The following is a 20165-nucleotide window of genomic DNA, read 5'->3' as shown; positions in this document are numbered from 1 at the left end:
TTTTAACTTTATGCATCAAGCAAAAATTTTATTATATGCAACATTCTCTGACTGGAAGAAATTTGTTTAACATTTAAAGGATTAGGGCCACTGGGGGAAAAAAAGTGGGCACGTCTTTTTTTTTTTTTCTTCTTTTCCTGAATTCTGAGAAAAACAAATTTTGATGAAAAAGTCAGAATTCTGACTTTTTTCTCAGATTTTTTTTCCAGTGGCCCTAATCCTCTTCCGTAATTTTCTGCACATTCCAGCACATAAAATAAAATATTTATTTGTGTTTACACTCACTCTTTCAAATAGATGCAAGTAAAACACAGCAGAAAATAAATAAAATCAAAGACTCAGCGGTCCTTTTGCTCTATTTTCACCTGTAAAGCAGGAGTGGGGTAGGCGGAGGTTTACCCTGGTGCAGGTGTGCCGCAGCGGTCAGTGGAAGAATCCACGAGTTTCTCTGTGAGTTTCCCATTACGTGGTAGCGCACTCGGTGCTTTCTTGGAAGTTTAGGGGGGTTTTTTTCGCTGTAAAAAGAAGTTTTCTTCCCACGCACAACGGACACTAATGTTTTTGTCACTTTTTATGGAATCAAACTCAAAGTAAGGTCAGTACTTCCACGCTTTAAACGCTGCACGCTCATACTCTCTCCCGCACTCGATATATTATCCATTGTTGATCTGCACACAGCTGTTGTCACGAACGTCGCACTTGCTTACGTCACTGTCATGAGACATTCTCGCAAAAAAAATCACGGTTTACAAGTAACGCGTTACTGCCCATCTCTGAGTAAGATGCACCTCACTGCCTAACTTTAGTTAAAGGTAAAACTAGATTGAAGTAAGATTCAGTAAGATCACCACGAGGGGCATCGAAGCAGAGCCACAGATTCACCGCAGGGGTCAAGACTGCAGGTTTTTCCTTTAATCTGTCACTCGTCTTGTAACTAAAGAAACAGGCTGTTGCACAACAGCAGCAGAACCAAGGCAGCCAATCACAGTGCAGATGCTTAACAGTAGGATTTGTGTGTGTGGGGGTGAGGTGGAGTTGGAAGGGTGGAGGTTGTGTAATGGGAAAAGGATTTAAAGGAGCTGCTGAGGAAAACAGGAGTAGGAGACGGGAAGGTCTGAAGCACAGAACGACGAGAGCCGGCACTTTGTCAGGTGCAGGTAGAGGAGGTGTGGCTACAATGACACTCCTCCCCCTCCTTCTCACCTTTACCTTCTGCTTCCTGCTGCATCTGTGGGCCAACCTCAACCTGGCTATCCTACTCGTTACAGGACGAGCCGACCACGGGTATGGACCCCAAGGCCCGCCGAGCCCTCTGGAACTGCATCCACAGCGTCATCAAGCAGGGCCGCTCCGTCGTCCTCACCTCGCACAGGTAAACACGAGGACAGGCAGATGGTTTCATGGTTAATGCGTCCTCATAGTGGGTCTGTCAGTCCCTCAGTTTAGTTGGTAGAGATTTTGAAAGGTTGAGACATGTTTTTACCATATCTGTAGAACATTTTTGGCACTTTTATATTTCCAGATCAGATTTAGCTTTATTGATTCCAAAATTGCTCGCTGACACCAGTAACTAACCCTTTGGCTGGTGATAAAAACAGTAATAGATATCTACAAGCACAGCCAAACATTTAAATGTTGAACAGTCATCGTGACACCAGCTGGCGTCCCCTCTGCATGTGCTTATTAAAGCGGCTGTGTGTGTTTCAGCATGGAGGAATGTGAGGCTCTGTGCACGAGGATGGCGATCATGGTGAACGGCAGGTTCAGATGTCTCGGCAGCGTCCAGCACCTGAAGAACAGGTAGCGCTCACAGACACATGACAGCAGCTACACTTAAACACATTCATCCTCCAAATCCAGCTTTTTAAATCGATCGGTCAGAGAAGTTTGTGCTCAGAGGTTCAGGATACTGAAGAGCCTCTAATGTGAGTTTATTTTAAATGAGTATCTTCAGTGTTGAACTCCCGGTTTTGTGCCTCAGGTTTGGCGATGGGTACACCATCATCCTGCGGGTGGCGGGGCCGAACCCCGACCTGCTGCCCGTCATGAAGTTCATTGAAAGCGAGCTGAGCGGCAGCACGCTGAAGGAGAAGCACCGGAACATGCTGCAGTACCAGCTGCCGTCCTCGCTCACCTCGCTCGCTCACATCTTCTCCATCCTGGCCAAAAATAAAGAGACGCTGAGAATCGAGGACTACTCCGTCACTCAGACCACGCTGGACCAGGTAGAGACTCGCACGCACCTAAGACGGTACTAAGGGGGTGTGGCCTGCAGAGGCTCTGACTGATGTTTGTACTTTCAGGTGTTTGTAAACTTCGCGAAGGACCAGAGCGACGACTATCACTCCAAAGACAACTCTGTGAGGCGGAAGGACGTCGTCGTCATCGACCTCCCGGTACTGAGCTCGACCAGCGGAGCCTCGCATGATGGTGGCGGGCTGTCGGAGAGCGTCATGTGACCGCACTGTGAGGCTGAAGCTTCAGCCTGGACTTGACCCGCAGCAGAGAAGACACCTTCCTCTTCTCTGATGTCACACTGATTTTAAAAAAAAAAATGGCAGTGGGTGGAGTCACCTGCTGCCTTATGCCAGTCAATGCAAATGATTTCCTCTGGAGGCGGGGAGCGCTTTGCCGACAGCGCCGACTTAAACACTTGAACGAGTGCCTTCAGACCTCCCGCGGCTCCGAGACTCTTCTTCTCTTCCTGATTGAAGGCGAAGAACGCGAGCGACTGTTTTTGGTGACAAACGATGAAGAATCTGAATCATTTCGAACAGCCAAGGGCTGTTTGAAGAAATAAAATCACACGTTTAAAAAAACAAAACAAAACAAAAAAACATTTGATTCCGTTTCTACTGTCAGACTTTATTTATATGTGTAGTGAAAAGAGACATGTGTAATTTGTTGTTTTATTTTGACAGAGTCATTAACTGTTTCCTGTAGTGTTTAACTGCCAATCAAAGCACCTGATACAGAGGAGACATGTACTGATTTTTATAGTTTTGTTTTTTAAAGAAAGGATACTAAGAAAAGCCGATTTGTGAGTTTGGGTGTGAAACAGTGAAATACCTCATCAGCTTCTGAAGCACACTACAGTATTGATGAGCAGCCTTGCTGATCGATCGGCGCTCTGATTGGTCGGCGAGCTGCTAAAGGTGACTCTCTGTGACTGCAGCACTTGAAGTGTTCAAACACCATCAGTTTGTCTTTGCACTGAAATCAAACTTGATCACGTTTATTGACCGTGCGGCTGATGGATGAAGAGCTGTTACGACCCGAACAACCAGGATTAAACTGAAACAAATCTCCTGCCTCCACCGGCTCTTTACTTCGCTCTGACACACACACACACTCCTCTCTTAGGTTTTTTTAAATCACTAACAGTAAAAAATAAATTCAGGTTTGGAAAAGTTGGAAAAGTTCAGTTTAAAAAGCAGAATCAGTTTCTTTCTGACACTGAATCTCACCCAGCAATTCTGAACACCACCTCTGTGAGGTATTTTGACCATGTCCCTACAGGTAGGAGGCTTCTGAACACCTCCCTATCCCCACAGATGACTGGGAGGTGGTGTGTGGGGAGAGGACAGTTAGGACGTCTCTGTTTAGACTGCTGGCCCCACTGATCTGTACCTGGATAACCGGCAGGAAGATGGATGGATGGATCCCGATGAATCTCCTCAGACCTCTCATATACGCTCATGACTAAAAAATGTTTGTGGAAACAAAATTTGTGCCACTATGTTCTTTATTATTATTATTTTTTACATGTTTCTATGCTGTAGTGAAGAACAATCGTGAGCATTTCATGTTTCAAAGGCTTTTATTAGCAAATAAATCAAATTTCAAGCAAAGACTCTTCTTCTGCTGCAGTTCTCTGTGACGTGCTGGCTATCAGTGCTGATCAGTTTGCAGGTTTCTGCTTGTCCACCCACTTTTTAAGGAAGAACCAAGTAATGTTACTGTTCATAATCCATGTGGCCAAAGGTTAAAGGCCCTGAGGCGGACATGCATAAAAATAAAGTCTAAACTGTAAAGACAGAATTCAGATTTACACACAGTTTGAAGTTTTTGTGTGAAAGAAAAGAAAACATGTTAAAACCAAGAAATCTTCAAATTCTAGAAATCTTAAGTTTTCTTCTTTATTTTGAATGAGATGCTTTCCCACTGGGTTAAATAAGCTTTTAGGGTCATTTCATCAGAATCAGCTGATTTTACCTGAATACTAGTAAAACTGCAGGAGAGCATCCATAGCTCACATCGCCCCCTGAAGGCTAAAGGCTGCATTAAAACTTTGATGTTTGTATTACCACACGATGCCACCAACCTGTTATGGCGTCTCTGTGTCTTTTCATATAATATATTACTCCATGTTTTTTTTTTCCAAGGTCAGCTTTGACCTTGGATCCCAACAATGAAGATCAAATGCTTAGCCAACCTTGGTACTCGTGCCCCCCATGGCCTTTGTGTATTGATATAAAGTTTGAAGACTATGTATAAAAATTGTGGGAAGTAGAACGTTTCTACTGATTTTCACAGTTGCTGTGACCTTGACCCGCGACCATCACACAAAATTTAAAAATGAAACCTTAAACTGTGGACGCCTGACTGCTAACAAACAGACAAACAGACCGATTACATGCTCTCTCCCTTTGGTGGAAGAAAAGGGACTGGATGTTGATCCTGGTGTTAAAAATAGGTGAAAATGGGAATTTTCACATGTTCCAACTTGTTTTGAGCAGCCACCCATCACACGTGGTGACACAATGCCTTAAAAAGTGCATTTTGGATAAAATTTAAGTTTTCTCAGAAAACAACACGATCAAAATTACATTAAAAAGCTCCAGATTTTAACCCAGCTCTACTTGATTCTCAGTTTTCAGCCTTTTTATAGGTTGTCTTTGTACCAGATATTATCATATATAAAGCTACTTTGGGCTGCTCCTTTATTCACAGCAGGTAGCTCCATACATGGCTGATGCAACCACTCTCTGAGCCAAATGAGGGACCTTTCACCTGTTAGGTGAATGTGTAAACTGCTCCAGATGTTATCGGATAACAGGCGTGAAATGACGTGTAAATCATCTCCTTTATTTAAATATTTTTTAGTCCCAGCTTTGTGGAAAATAATTCCATCCATGAGCGGAAAAACAGTCCACAGAGTCTGAGAGGCACGTGACAGTTTATTTTCACACTTTAAAGCAGCCAGTCAGTTAACCTAAAGCAAAGAGAAGCCCCGCCCACCTTTTAGCAGTCACACCGTGCAATTGGATGCTGTCGCCAACACTTGCTGCTGAGCGCGTCTGCGTCTACAGAGGCCCAAGTAGGTCAAACTAAAGATCAGGTTTGCATGCTAAACTTTGTTCTGGGTGAGAGGCGGGCATCAGGACAGGAAGTTACTTCAGAGGCGAGAAAGGACACGGCAACATGAGCTGGTTCCTCTGAGAGTCCAGATTGACGATGTTGTTTCTCACTGAAAGACACAGATTATCGATTATTGATTAATGTATGAGGGATTTTCGTCAGTGTGCGATGTCATTATGGGCGGAGTCTCACCTGCAGCCACCACTCTGGCATCATGGTGAGCTGTGTGTCGGATTTCAGCTCTATGGTCGGGGCTCTCAAACCACCAGAGGGCGTGAACTGATGAGATGCACACAGTGACATTGTCAACCACTCACAGTCCCATGATCACTCACACACAGTGACATCGTCACCTCAATACCTCTATTACCTCTATTTTGCAGTCCAAACTCGCAGTGGAAAACTCCTATCAGCTTGCCGTACCCAGGTGCATCATGGGCATTGATAGCGGCCTGAAAGGCCTTTCCCCAAACTGCTGGTCCACCAGGACGCATCTGGAAAGAAACCAGCTCGTACACACCTGAAACAAACAAACAAAACAGGTGAGTGTTGACCAGCTGGGGATGATGTCACTGACACGTGAAACACAGAGGGCGGGGCTTACCACCCTCCTGCAACGGACTTTGCAGGCGGCTCCAAGGAACCATATAGGTGACTTCGTTGTCCTGTGACGTCAGCATTGGTAAGGCCTTGGAGAGGTACTCTGACACCCAGGCGGGATCCTGAGCGAGCGTCGCCCTGACCTCTGCCCGCTGGGCGTAACTGTCTGAGGAGTGGGTAGGGACCCGTTACCTTTTAAAAGCCCCATGAAGAAGAAACACCTTCATATTGTCTGAGAGAAGAAGAAACAGGTCCTCACCATACTTCCATATGTGGAAGGCCTTGTTCAGGCCACCGTACTCAACGCTCCAGTAGCCAACCAGCTCGGAGTGGGCAGTGCGCAGGTGGATCTTCTCATTGGTCAGCTTGAGGAAGGCGGCATTCTGATCCGGGCGGATGCAGTAGGTGCGCAACTCATAGAAGGTTCTGTGTTTCTGCTGGGGACCGGAGCCGAAGTGCGCACGTGGCTGCAGAGACGAGGGAGGAGAGCAGAGGTCTCACTCTGACAGAAAAGAAGGAGCATGGAGTTCACCAATACTCAAAACACATCCTGGTTTCTGTTGTCCTAAAATCAACGTTTGTATGATACAGCAACAAGAACACACAAGCCAATCAGCAAACAAAGAAACACATTTGGATCAAAAGGTCTGAATCATGGGCCAATGCTGCTCGGGCACGAGTCAGGGACCGATCGCCATTGGCTGGGTCACCTGAACGAGGACGTCTGATGTCACAGGACTGAAACACCGGATGACTTCCGGAAACATCACTAATGATGTGACTGCTGAATGAAGTGTACAGAAGTGTGTACAGGGCTATACTCCCTCATAAACTGACAGGATGAAGATTAACAGTGTGAATGGGTAATTTTATAATAAATAAGCAAATGAGTGTGTACCATCAGACTGTCCTTTATCTAAATAAAATTGGGGGTGAGGGTCATGAAATTATTTCTGCGTACCTAATATCACTAACTCCTCTGTGAGATGCTGTTTTTCAGCAGAACCACAACCAGAACTCATAAAGCATGTTTAAGGTAGCAGGAGGTCATTTGTTTTTGTTTTGTTTTTTTTAATTTGTCAGAGATGTTTCTTATTTAACCACTCCCCTTCTCCCGTGCCTTTTTGGGTCCCACATTCAAAAACTCAAAACAATCTGTATATAAGTCTGTATTGGGGGCATGTGAGCCCTTTAATCTGTGTTAGAGATATGACCAGTGTTAGAGGAACATCCAGAACCCAGCATGGGAGGACAGACACTGATAAAAATAAACACAAAACTGTCGTCACGAAAACGGTTTTAGTTGTATCCTGCTGCCACCTGCTGGGCTCTTTAAAACACTGTGTAACAGGGTCATGAATCACATTGTTATAATTACACAAAATGTGTCCTAAACCCCCAAACTGTTCCTTTTATACCTGACTTTTAGGACCTCCAAGCCTGTAGTTATGTTCATTATCAGTTAGAGCCCCTCCTCATTCTTTTCTTCTTCTTCTTTGGTGCAACCCTATAAATACAGTGTACCCCTTTTGCCTCTCCCCTTTTCTACAATTCCCCTGTGGGAGAGGTGGGTGTCATTTCTTTCCCAACACTGTAAAACGCTCATATAATGCATATTTAGCCACCTGGATGTTTCTGATTGTGATTTTAGTTCGATTATTGTCATTATTAAGCCTGTTTTTGTTAGATGTTATAAGTGTGTGTTGTGTGCCCACCTTAATACTAAATTAGGCAGAGCACTCTGAATTGAATCAGGACATAAAGCACGGTCTTTATCTTGCTTTATTGAATACTGTCCATCTAACAACTAGCCACTTAACGGGGCCTCCTTCGGACAACAACATCCGGTTCAAAGGTCATCACATTAAGACATAGCCATATCAATACATGACATCCCCCTTTTCCTTAGATTCAAACTTTAGTCTTAATAACTTTGATGTCTTTTTTTTTTTCTCTTCAACATTGAACATTTTTTTCTTGTCTTACTTTCTAACAATTATATTTTCTAACTGTCTCACCACACGTACCCCTTTTTTTTTCTCCAATATATACATGTCGACATACACATATGAACTTGCAACTTGAAACTTGCCCATTTTCAGTTACCTCTTCACCTTAACATATTATAGTTTATTTCACCACAAAATCACGAAACCTCTCAGGTATCTTTTTAGCCCTTTGTGATCTACTTGATCTCTCTGGCCCCTGGGAGCCCTCTTGTGGTGTTGGAGTGAAGGTGTCAGTCTTTGTGGGTGTTTCACCTTCCTGCCTTTCAGGTATTGTGTCGTAGTGTCCTTCTCTAGTCTCATTTGTCTCGCATTTCTTCACATGTGTGGTGTTCCGGTGATAGCGAGCTCCTGTTGGTGATTCAATAATGACTTGGTTTCCAGTTCTGCTTACAACTTTGTGTGGTGTTGCGTTGAATGGTGTTGTAAACTTGTCCACTTTGTCTTGTTGAACCAGCACTGTGTCTCCCGTGTCACCTTTTGAATACTCAGCTCCCCTTCGTTCATCAGCATAAATCTTTGATTTTCCTTTCTGTTCAGCGTCTCTGTCACGCACGTCTAACTCTGTTGTTTTTGCCTCACCGATGTTCGGTAACTTTCCTCTCATTTTGCGGTTGAACAGGAGTTCTGCTGGACTTTTGCCCGTGGTTGGATGTTCAATGCTGCGATACACTGTTACATATTTTCTTAGCTCTCGCTTCCAGTCAAGTCCTTCGGCTTGTGCGATCCTGATTCTTTTCATCAATGACGCATTTTGCCGTTCCACTTCTCCATTTGCTTGAGCCCATTTTGGTGTAGTTCTTATATGTTTGATTCCATTAGTTTCACAATATTCTCTGAACAGCTCAGATTTGAACTGTGGGCCGTTATCAGATTTCATGGTAACTGGTAGCCCATGTCTGCTAAATATACAGTCAATAGAGTCAATGACTTTTTCAGCAGTTGTAGATGACATTACATCATACTCATAGTACCGACTGTAGTAATCTATCAGTACAAGTATTGAGTGGTTCGAAGGTAGCGGTCCCAGTAAGTCTACCGCCACATCTCGCCATGGTCCATCCGGTAACAGTGTGTTTCTCAGTGGTTCAGGTGGATCTGGTCTGGCTACTATTTGACATCCGTGACAAGCTTTACAAAACTTTTCTGCAGCTTTGTCCATCCCTGGCCACCAAACTTTTGTTCTGAGATGCTGTTTGGTTCCAACAATTCCTAAATGTCCTTCATGAGCTAGTGAAAGTGCTTGAACTCTGAGGTTTTCTGGCAATACAATTCGAGTTCCCCGCAAAACTATGTAGCCGATGACACACAGTTCATTTGCAATGGGAGCATATGTTTTGCATTTTTCAAAATGTCCATTTTCAATAGCTCTTCGCACTTCTGTTAATTCTGAGTCTGTAGCAGAGGCTTCTTCAACCTCTCTTGTTGTGAGTGCTTTTGGAGTAGCATTAACTGCAACAAATCTCACATATTCTTCAGATTCATGCTTATGTATCTCTTTTGACGTGGTGTCAGACAGCAGTCTTGACAGTGAATCCGCAATGTTTTGTTTTCCCGCAATGTGCACTACTTTAAAATCATATGGTTGTAGTCTGAGAACCCATCTTTCTATGCGTGCACAAGGTTTAGATCTCTGGCTATATATGACCTCTAATGGCTTGTGGTCTGTGATGAGGTCAAACTTCCTGCCATACACATATGGATGTAGTCTCTCACATGCCCATACCAGTGCTAGGGCTTCTCTTTCTGTTTGAGAATATCTTCGCTCACAGTCTGTTAAACTCCGACTTACGTAGCACACTGGTACCTCTTCTCCGTTCTGTATTTGTATTAGCACTGCGCCCAAGCCTACAGGGCTCGCATCTGCTATGACTCTGGTTGGGGCTTCTTTGTCAAAATAGGCTAGGGTACCTGCTCTGGCTAACTCAGTCTTTAGTCTTTCAAATGCTTGCTTTTGTTCTGGCCCGAATGTAAACATAGTTTCTTTTCGAGTTAAACGTCTAAGTGGTTCAGAGAGTGTAGCAAACTGTGGTATGAACCTGCTACTGAAGCCTACCAGTCCCAGAAAGCTTCTCACCTCAGTAGCATTCTTTGGTTCTCGGGCTTCCACCACAGCTCTCACTCTTTCTTCAGTTGGGCCGATGCCTTTCTGTGTCAGCAGTATTCCCATGAACACGAGTCTGTCCATGTTGAACTGACACTTCTCTGAGTTTAGTGTCAGGCCACAGTCAGAGAGTCTCTTCATCACAGCATGCAGGCACTTATCATGGGTTTCCTGGTCTGGCGCATGTATGATTACATCATCTGAAATGTTCTCAACTCCTTCAATGCCAGCTAGTGCATTGGCAATCTCATGCTGATATTGCTCACTAGCTGATGAGACTCCAAATATTAGCCTTTTGTACCGGTATACTCCGTTGTGCACTGCAAATGTAGTTATCTCTCTTGACTCCGGGGTAAGCTCTAGCTGATGGTATCCCCACTTGAGATCGAGTTTGGTGAAGATTGCAGAGCCGTTTAGTCCTTGCAAGATTTCATCCACAGTGGGTATGGGGTATCTTTCCCTGATTATTGCTTCATTTGCTTTTCTCATGTCTAAGCACATTCTGATATCATTGTCACATTTCTTTGGGAGTACCACTACAGGATTTACCCAAGGTGTAGGTCCTTCTACACGTTCTATAATGTCCATGTCGATTAGTTCATTAATCTTTTTCTCCACTGCATCCCTCAAATGATAAGGTATGCGCCTCAGTGGCTGTGCTACTGGTTTCACATTTGGATCAATGTACAGGCTGATCTGTTTGGTGTTTAGCTTTCCTACTCCTTTGAACACTTTTGGATACTTTTCTTTAAGAGTGTGCTTTAAATCTGTGACAGCCGCCACATTTTCACCTATTTTCAACACTCCTAACTTTATGGCAGTCTTTTTCCCCAGGAGTGGTTCACCATTACCTCTAATCACAATAAATTCAGCCTCTTCAGTCCTGTCACCAATCTTGATTTCGCATCTGAATGCACCTTTAACCGTGAGTGCCTGTGCTGAGGAATATGCATATAAATTCCTCTGCTCTTTGGGTACATATGAGTGACATTTTATCTTTTCAGCTTTTAGCTTTTCCCATATGTTGTCTCCCATCACATTACTTGTAGCTCCAGAGTCAACTAACATTTTCAACTCTATTCCCCCAACAGAAAAGGTAAGTTTCTCAGGTACATTATCATCATTTACAGTAAATGCATAATCATCTTGTTCAACAGCATTCACATTTTGTTTCTTTTGTCTTTTGGTACGACACATTTTTGAAAAGTGGTCCTTACCATTACACTTGTGACATGTTTGTCCTCGTGCTGGGCATTTGGGATCTTTGCCCATGTGGTCAGTATAACCACACCTGTAACATTGTCTGTCTGTTTTATTATCATCTCTCATTTTTCCTTTTGGTCTGTTGTTCTTCTCTTTCTTTGCTGTAAAAATCCGGCTGACCGTGTCCTCTCCTTTCTTTTCCCCGGCGACGCTCATCGCCGCCATCTGCTCCTCCACGCGTTCGCAGTGTGAAGCCACCTCCAACGTGCGAGTTAGGGTTAAGCCTGGACCCTCCTCAAGCAGCTTTCTCCGTACATATTCAGAAGTGCATTTACTCAGGATAGCGTCCCGTATCTGGTTATCATTGTCACCTTGAAAGTCACAGTCTTTTGCAGCTCGCCTTAAACGTGTACAAAATTGTTGCACAGTCTCACCTGGTGTTTGGGACAATTTGTGGAAAGTTTGGCGTGCGTATGCTGCATTCACTTGAGGAACAAAATAAGTGTTGAGTGCAGTCACCACAGCGGTGTAATCCTTTGCCTCTCCCGTCTGTGGTAGAGTGGAGAAGACGTCCTGCACGTCTTGTCCGGCCAAGTGCAGTAGAAGAGCGCGTCTCCGCTGTCTGATTGCGTCTGTAGCATTATCCGTCAAAATAAGACCTTTCCCATCAGCAAACAACTCTAAGGATGTTAACCACCGCGTCCATCTCGGTCCGAGCGTAGCTGGATCAGTGTAGCAGGCGAACGGTTGAATACCCGACTTTTCCATGTTAGCCCACAAGTTTTTCGCTAACACCGTACCGCCGCTGGGTCTACTTTTCACAAAAACAAATCCAGGTCCGTGTCATCCTCGTCGCCATTGTTGTGTGCCCACCTTATTACTAAATTAGGCAGAGCACTCTGAATTGAATCAGGACATAAAGCACGGTCTTTATCTTGCTTTATTGAATACTGTCCATCTAACAACTAGCCACTTAACGGGGCCTCCTTCGGACAACAACATCCGGTTCAAAGGTCATCACATTAAGACATAGCCGTATCAATACATGACATCGTGTAGTATGTGTGTATTATAAATGTGTTTTAGGCGCCATAAATGCTAGCTTGGAAGTTGTGGTGGGTTGAGCTAACCCTCTTCCCCACTGTTTGTATTTGGTCGTAGGAGCTGGAGTGGGCAAATGATTTACTTGGAGGCCTTTCTTTCTTTCTTTTACCTTTTTTGATCAGGTATGTCGGATTTCATGTTGTTGTTTTTGTTTTATCTTATGTCAAATATGTTACGTGTAAATCCATACTTTATGTTCAACGTAAAAATAAATGCCAGCCCTTTTCTACAATTCCCCTGTGGGAGAGTTATCAGACACAACGCAGGATCACATCAGACTGTCCTTTATCTAAATAAAATTGGGGGTGAGGGTCATGAAATTATTTCTGCGTACCTAATATCACTAACTCCTCTGTGAGATGCTGTTTTTCAGCAGAACCACAACCAGAACTCATAAAGCATGTTTAAGGTAGCAGGAGGTCATTTGTTTTTTTTTTGTTTTTTTTTAATTTGTCAGAGATGTTTCTTATTTAACCACTCCCCTTCTCCCGTGCCTTTTTGGGTCCCACATTCAAAAACTCAAAACAATCTGTATATAAGTCTGTATTGGGGGCATGTGAGCCCTTTAATCTGTGTTAGAGATATGACCAGTGTTAGAGGAACATCCAGAACCCAGCATGGGAGGACAGACACTGATAAAAATAAACACAAAACTGTCGTCACGAAAACGGTTTTAGTTGTATCCTGCTGCCACCTGCTGGGCTCTTTAAAACACTGCAGCTGAGGGATACGTGACCGTGGACCACAGAGCAGGCTCTGTTTGCGTCTCCGTGTGTACTCGTGTGCGTATTCACGTAAACCCACTGCTTTTCTGCTGCTGGTTAATTTTAAACTTGTGACCTTTGACCCAGATCAAAGCTCAGCAGGTCAAACACGGAGCTCACAAACATGAAGTCCAGAGCAGGAATGTGCGCATGCACAGGTTCAAGTTTACATGTTCCAGCTCGGACGTGCGTGCACTGTCAGGGTCACTGTGCAGATTCGGTGCACTGACCTGCTGGGCTGGTTCTGGGCTGCAACTGGACTCACCTGAGCAGCAGCAGCAGCGGGTCTGAGGAGTAGCGCGGCGGACCTCAGAGAGCAGCTCAACTTCAACATGTTGACAAAGTGTCCGAAACGAGTGCAACTGCAGGAAGAAACTCAGGCAGGACGTGTGCAGATCCTCTATGAGCGTGAGGTCTCACTCCTTAGTACTTCCTTCCGCTCCCTCTCAATGAGATGATTCCTATCAGGGTATTTTTTAATTCTACTGGTCAGTCCCTGCATAGGAATGGACATTGCACTGACTCTGCCTAATGTCTCTTCTTTCTTACCTGCCCCCTTACTATCCCTGTGTCTGATTGGCCTGATGCACCAAGTCCCTGCTCCAATCCAGCTGCACCACCACCTACTTTACCACCAGCTGGGGTCATTGAATGAGTTACTCAGAAGGCTCCAACCACGCCTGACAGTACCTTTTCAATGTACGTGGAGACACGATGAGGGATTTTACACCCACAGCAATCATTAACACATAGATAACTTGGCTGTAGCTGCTAGCTGCCTCCAGGCTTCTCCACCTACGGAGTAAAGACACAAATAAGACTTAAATACTATCTGGTGACAAATATTTATTGTGAATTGTCTGTGCTAAAAAATAAAATAAGCAAATTAATTAAGGCCAATCTGTAAACACTGTTTTTGCTTTTTGTTTTTTAAATTTGAGGCGGAGTGAGCTCTCCTGTCCTAACGTCTCAGATAGCAGGACATTATGACGTCACGACTTTTAAAACGTTTTCCATTTGGCTGAATTTATGAATTACTTTATTATCACTATTTCACGCGCAGTGTTTGATTTTTGATTGCTTAAAAAGTAAAGTAAATGTTAAGTAAATTATTATTTTTTATTAAACCGGAACATAAACAAACCACTAGCTTTACGTCACGTCCACAGGAGGAAGTTGAAGCAGAGAGGTCGGCTCCTCCGCGTGTGCTGAGTGTCGGTGCGCGTGCGGCCGTCGGGATGCTAAAGGTCCTGCAGGTGTGCGTCCGCCGCCACCTGTGGAGGAGCGCGTGTTCTTCTGCTGCGGGAGCGCAGAGGGGCTCTGTGGCCGCGGGGGGTCGCGGTCTGAGCCGGCCCGGGGTCCGGACCTGCACCGTAGACCCGAACCTGGAGGAGCAGTTCGTGTTTCTGGACTGCACAGGTGAGCGCGCAGGTGCTACAGGGATTAGAACAGACTCAGCCCAGCAGGTGGTTAGATGTTCTGCAACAGTTTAATGTAGAGATATCTCTGTTTATGTGTATCTCTGTATATGTGTTAAATGTGGAGATATATCTGTTTATGTGTATCTCTGTTTATGTGTTAAATGTGGAGATATATCTGTTTATCAAAGAGAAACACTAAAATCAAGCACCAGCTGACAGTTCAACCTTAACTGGAAAGTTGAACTCTCCGGTTACCTGCCGGAGGTAGGTGTTTATAGTAATAGTCTTTTCTCATTTATTATTATTATTTCTGCTGGATCAGTGAAGGTATTAGCATAGCATTACCTGTCTGTCTTCTGCTATGTTCATATGATCAACAGGTACAGACAGTGGAATGATTGGTTGGTGGTGGTTCTGTAACATAAGCTGCTCTGGAGCAGGTTAGGTGTGCACTCACTGAAAACCGAGCCTTAAAGTTTGCTAAGCCCCAATTCCAGCTTCAGAGGACAGGTGTCTGCAGAGTTGCTGCAAAGGTGTCATGAGTCTATCTTCTTCTCTCCTGGTTCAGATGCAGATGAGGACTCCAGTCAGGAGGAGAAAGAGCTCCTCCATCAGCTGAGTGCCACCACCTCCTCCTCCTCCTCCGCTGCTGCGCCCCGATCATTGGTCGATACTCAGTTGTCCCCGCAGAAACACCTGAGGTCTCTGGAGTGTCAGCTGCAGCTGTTGAGGGATGGCGTCCTGAAGGAGCCGCAGGCAAAGCTGGACTCCCTGATCCAGTTCCATGATGTGGACTTCCCGTTGGACGAGAGCATCGTGGCTGCAAAGAAGAAAAAGAAGGCGTCTGTGGGGAAAGGCGAGCACAAGATCTTCGGCACCCCCGACGTGGACGAGCCGGTCAGCGACACGTGCTGCTCAGGCTGCGGCGCCGTGCTGCACTGCACGGCCGCCGCTGTCCCTGGCTACCTGCCCAGTGAGAAATACAAGGTGCTGGTCCAGGAGGGTCGTCTGAGCGGCGCCACCTGTCAGCGCTGCCACCTGCTCACCCACCACCACAAGGCCCTGAACCTGCAACTGACCAAAGACCAGTACCGGGACGTGGTGCGGCAGATCCGCCCGCACAAGGCTCTGGTGCTGCTCATCGTCGACCTACTCGACGTGCCGGACTCCATCATCCCTGACCTGCCTGAGCTGGTGGGACGCAACAAACACATTGTTGTCCTTGGCAACAAGATCGACCTGCTGCCCGGAGACTCGCCGAACTACATGCAGCGACTCAAGCGGCAGCTCTCTCAGTACTGCAAGGACGCCGGCTTTGGCGATCAGGTGACCGACGTCCACCTGATCAGTGCTAAGACTGGGTACGGCATAGAGGAGCTGATCTCCAGTCTGCAGCGGTCCTGGAAGTACAAAGGCGATGTGTACCTGGTGGGCAGCACCAATGCCGGGAAGTCAACGCTCTTCAACACGCTGCTGGAGTCCGACTACTGCAAATCCAGAGCCTCAAACGTCATCCACAAGGCTACCATCTCACCGTGGCCAGGTCTGCACCAGACTCCATGTACATTTTCCCCAATTTATCGTATCTTTGTTTTCATCCAGACACAGAGAAGTCCCAGAGCATGATGGGAGATGTTTATGAATTTGAAGTGGCTGCTGCTTAATTCAGGTGGAAAAAAAATTCTGTCACAAACAAATCTGTCAGAGATACATTCAAGACAAATGCTACTGGTTTTATATTTTTAGTTAAATCTTCTCCGATCATATTTATTCTTTTGAGTTTCCTGTTTTCCCGTAGAATGATTTAAAGGAGCTTAGTTAACAGTTACTAATGACAGCTGCACCCACGACAGATTGAGTCAGAGAGTCTCTTTTTATTTTTATTTTTATTTTAAGACATTTGGCAATAAAAAAAAAAATAATAATAATATATATATATATATATATATATATATATATATATATATACTGTTTTAATGATTTAATTCTTCTCCTCTTCAATTACTTCTGATATTCTTGTCTCTTGGTTAAACTGTTGAGTTTCCCATCATCATGTGACTGTTTCCTCCTGCTGTGGTGCATTCAGGGACGACTCTGAACCTGCTGAAGTTCCCCATCATCAACCCGACTCCGTACAGGATGTTCAAGCGGCAGGAGCGACTGAAGGAGGCATCGCAGCAAAAGGAGGGCGAGCTGTCGCCGGAAGAGCTAAAAAGGCTGCAGTACTTCAGCAGGCAGGGATACTTAGTGGGTAAGTGGTGAAGGAGCAGGAAAGACGAGGAGGTGCTTCCTGTCTGAACACGTGTTTATCTCTTCAGGTCGCATTGGCAGAACATTCCGGGTTGAAGGATTCAGACCGAATGAGATCCAGTTTGATCCTGACAGTCTGGCATTTGGAGAAAACGAAGATGGCGAGGAGACGACAACAGGTGGGCGAACTGATGCAGGAATCTGTCGAAAGCATTTTATGAGAATCCAAAAATGTTTAAGTGGTTATCTTGCTGTAACATGCTTTACCTTCTTCCTGTATTCAGCCTGATATTTACTTACTCCACAGGAGACTCCATTAATCTTCTCTCCCATCTAAGCCTCCAGTTGTGATGCTCATAAATTATTACAAGTCTTATAGAGTTTTACTACACTGCTGATTTGACCTTTGACCTCTGTGTGACGTTGCCTTCCAGCTGCCAGCAGGTCAACTGAGGAGCTGAGTCACAACGAGCTAAAAGACGCCCACTGGCTGTACGACACGCCGGGAATCATGAAAGAGCTTGATGTGAGGCTCATTTTAATCTTCAGGCTCGGAGCTAGTCCTTTAAGAAGACTTTCTTATGATTGTCCCAATTATTGTAGTCACCTGAGTTCATTCTCTAAGCAAATATCTCTGGAGTCACCCTTATACTTTCATTAACTATAAATCAGTGGCAGAAGCTCTGATTTTACATGTTAACTGTAAATGCCAGCCTCCACACAGCAGGGGGCACTGCTCCACTGAATAGACTTCTCCTCAGTGTGTTCCTGACATTGGATGTTCACAAATCTTTCTTTTCCTCTCTCTCTTTCTCAGATTCTAAACCTGCTGCATGAACAGGAAGTGAGGTTGGTGGTTCCCACCCAGGCCATTGTCCCGCGAACGTTCGTTCTGAAGCCCGGCACGAGTCTGTTTGTGGGAGCTCTGGCCAGGATCGACTTCCTGCAGGTGAGAAGAAGAAGCTGAACAAAAGAACTGAAATCCAACAACTGTGGCGAAGAGTGAAAAAGAGCAAGAGAAGCAAGCTGTTAGTCAGAGTGGAGGAGCAGCACCAGTGAGAGCGGACTCCATCTCCACTGAGCTGGATGAGCTAGTGACTGTAGTCCTTGAAGTTTGGGGGAGGGGGTACGGCAAGGCAGAACAAGGAATACTTTTGGATCAGAGTCCAATAGCGGGATGAGGCTTGCTAGAGAGGCCACTGAACGTATTCTTCAGTCATTTATTTATTAACGAGTACAGGTGTGGTCAGACGTTTTTATCCACTCACCGTGAGTGTGAATGTCACAGTTGGCTGGGGAAAAAATTAAAGGGAAAATCCAAAATAAATTTCAAACTTGTCAACCTTTTTTTTTCCTTTGAAGTCTTTAAAGATGTACAATAATTCCACTTTGGACAAAGAACACTTCAAGTTTCTGTTATCCTGACCACACCAACGAGCCAGTATCTGTTTAAATAAACCCAGATGTTGTTAAATAAATTGATACATTCATGATTGGAGATGTTTAAGGATTAAAAATATCACAGTGGCACATGGACGTAAGCCTGGGCTCTGAAACGGCACCACTGGTACTTGAACATGTGGATGTGCCTGAAGCAGCTGCTGCCACAAATAGAAATGAGCTCTTTGGTGCTTCTGAGCGATTAATAAGTGATTGATCAGCTGCTGATCTGCGCTGTCCTCAACAGGGAGAAAAGTCCTGCTGGTTTTCTGTCGTGGCCTCCGATCGGGTGCCGGTTCACATCACTAGCCTGGAAAAAGCCGACAGCATTTATGAGAAACACGGTGGACACGTGCTGCTGGGGGTGAGTTGCATGAGCCCTGCACAGTGCTGCTTTCAAGTGCCTGTGATTATTAATGCTTGTGTCCATGCTGCGTTCAGGTGCCTGTCGGAGGCTCGGAGCGCATGAAGGAGTTTCCTGCATTGGTTCCTCAGGAGTTCAGTTTGGAGGGTCGGGGTTACCTGGAGGCTGCTGCTGACATCAAACTGTCATCTGCAGGTAAATTCATAAACATCACCTGCAGCACCTTCAGTGTCTCACCTGCCTCACCTGCCCATCTCTCTCTCTGTCTCTCTGCAGGCTGGGTGGCTGTGACAGCAGTGGAGGGCGATCAGCTACTGTTGAGAGTTCACGGGCCGCAAGCTGCAGGCTTCGGTTTGAGGACGCCATCGCTGCTTCCTCACGTCATCTCTCTGAAAGGAGAACGTATCCGCAAGTCTGCTGCATACAAACCAATGAAAGCCGTGGGTCTGCTGCACAGCGGACTGTCGGCTGCAGGAACCGAGAGGCTGCAGGTGAAGAGGAAGAAGAAGAACTGAGCCAAGGGTAGAGGATGTGGAGGAGGCGCTCTAAACCACCAAGACTCTCTGCAGGTGGTTGTAGCGCCACATCTAAAGAACTGACCTCTGACCTCAGGGAATGTGATTCTGGATCAATTTGGCTTTGTTGGAGGATGTGTGTCGTTTTGTTAAATAAATATACATATTTCATACTGTTATCGTCAATGGCGTTTATACAGCTGGGTCTTAATGTTCTGACAGTGACAGGCTGAAATTCAGCCACAATAAATATGAATATGAGTATATGTTATACTATCGAAATAAAATTTAATTCACACTTTTAAACCAACATCCTCACAAACTGGGCCTCCAGTGCAGTTTCTTCACTTCTTTATTTGTGGTTCTTAAATAAATAATTCACTTGTTTCCCCCGAGAAACTCCTGTTTCTTTCACTCTGGTAGACTTTAACCTCCTGGACAGTGTTCATCATTTGTTTTGTTTTTTTCAGAGCATCTTCTTTGAAATGGTTTATTTTATTGACGTAGCTCATAAGTGACATTAGACTTTGTATTTCATTAAGTTGTATACTAATTTTCCCTGAGCCAGTTCTGCTAAAGGTCTATTCCTGGTAAAGGGGAGTTTTTCCTTTCCACTGTCACCAAGTGCTTGCTCATAAGGGGTCATTTGATTGTTGGGATTATCTTTATGTCTTTATGCTTGTTGTTGTGATTTGGCACTATATAAATAAAATTTAATTTGTTTTAAATGTAAGGTGTAAAATCAGAGGTCTAGGTGGAAATACCCTCACATTAAATCTTTTTACTATTTAAACTCGTATTCACAAAGATTTGTTGGCAAACCGTTAATTTGGGGAGTTTTGGTGTTAGCTGGTCGTGATGCTTTGATTCCATTCTGTGCAAAAACAAATCCATGTGTGATATTTTAAAATGTTGTCACCAGCATAGAGATTATATTTAAAGTCACACCAGATTTTCTTTGATGTCTGATTTTAAGGACTAAACAGGCTTTTAATAGACTCCGAGCTCCGGTTAATTCTGAATGTGTTCCAAC

The 20165-nt window shown here is 44.8% G+C and overlaps 3 protein-coding genes across 3 annotated transcripts in view; 2 read left to right on the top strand and 1 right to left on the bottom strand.

Annotated features, from left to right (window-relative positions):
* Nucleotides 1-3851, top strand: part of abca1b (ATP binding cassette subfamily A member 1b) — a 41903-nt gene extending 38052 nt beyond the window's left edge. Inside the window, exons 46-49 of the mRNA XM_087846951.1 lie at nucleotides 1269-1372; nucleotides 1708-1800; nucleotides 1982-2225; nucleotides 2304-3851. Coding sequence (XP_087703077.1) covers nucleotides 1269-1372; nucleotides 1708-1800; nucleotides 1982-2225; nucleotides 2304-2459 — 597 coding nt within the window. The 3' untranslated portion in view covers nucleotides 2460-3851. The remainder of the gene's footprint in view (nucleotides 1-1268; nucleotides 1373-1707; nucleotides 1801-1981; nucleotides 2226-2303) is intronic.
* Nucleotides 3852-5162: 1311 nt separating this feature from the next.
* nipsnap3a (nipsnap homolog 3A (C. elegans)) lies at nucleotides 5163-13671 on the bottom strand. The gene is made up of 6 exons (XM_087846963.1): nucleotides 13408-13671; nucleotides 6221-6428; nucleotides 5966-6127; nucleotides 5732-5881; nucleotides 5554-5640; nucleotides 5163-5470 (listed from the first exon to the last, which is right to left on the bottom strand). Exons 1-6 carry the CDS (start codon nucleotides 13474-13476, stop codon nucleotides 5394-5396), a joined length of 753 nt encoding a protein of 250 aa, XP_087703089.1. The 5' UTR covers nucleotides 13477-13671; the 3' UTR covers nucleotides 5163-5393.
* A 644-nt stretch (nucleotides 13672-14315) lies between these two features.
* On the top strand, nucleotides 14316-19860 carry noa1 (nitric oxide associated 1). Its single transcript, XM_087846959.1, has 9 exons — nucleotides 14316-14561; nucleotides 15132-16106; nucleotides 16650-16814; nucleotides 16882-16992; nucleotides 17248-17339; nucleotides 17631-17762; nucleotides 18501-18617; nucleotides 18695-18812; nucleotides 18894-19860. The coding sequence occupies exons 1-9, from the start codon at nucleotides 14381-14383 to the stop codon at nucleotides 19130-19132; spliced, it is 2130 nt and encodes a 709-aa protein (XP_087703085.1). The 5' UTR covers nucleotides 14316-14380; the 3' UTR covers nucleotides 19133-19860.
* The last annotated feature ends 305 nt before the right edge of the window (nucleotides 19861-20165 follow it).

Source organism: Neolamprologus brichardi, chromosome 2 (genome assembly GCF_056152115.1).
Source record: "Neolamprologus brichardi isolate AB-2024 chromosome 2, ASM5615211v1, whole genome shotgun sequence".
In the NCBI taxonomy this organism is placed as follows: domain Eukaryota; kingdom Metazoa; phylum Chordata; class Actinopteri; order Cichliformes; family Cichlidae; genus Neolamprologus; species Neolamprologus brichardi.
Note: the sequence above shows the minus strand (reverse complement) of the source record. Positions and strands in the feature narration are given on the sequence as shown.

Excerpts from the sequence above, each read along its gene's own strand:
- nipsnap3a (XM_087846963.1), bottom strand. The coding sequence starts at position 13,476 with ATGTTGAAGTTGAGCTGCTCTCTGAGGTCCGCCGCGCTACTCCTCAGA. Across the intron at positions 5,641-5,731 it reads GTTTGGACTGCAAAATAGAG|TTCACGCCCTCTGGTGGTTT; the intron begins GTAATAGAGGTA and ends GCATCTCATCAG. Across the intron at positions 5,471-5,553 it reads TGCCAGAGTGGTGGCTGCAG|TGAGAAACAACATCGTCAAT; the intron begins GTGAGACTCCGC and ends TGTGTCTTTCAG.
- noa1 (XM_087846959.1), top strand. The coding sequence starts at position 14,381 with ATGCTAAAGGTCCTGCAGGTGTGCGTCCGCCGCCACCTGTGGAGGAGC. Across the intron at positions 16,107-16,649 it reads TACCATCTCACCGTGGCCAG|GGACGACTCTGAACCTGCTG; the intron begins GTCTGCACCAGA and ends TGGTGCATTCAG. Across the intron at positions 17,340-17,630 it reads GAATCATGAAAGAGCTTGAT|ATTCTAAACCTGCTGCATGA; the intron begins GTGAGGCTCATT and ends TCTCTTTCTCAG.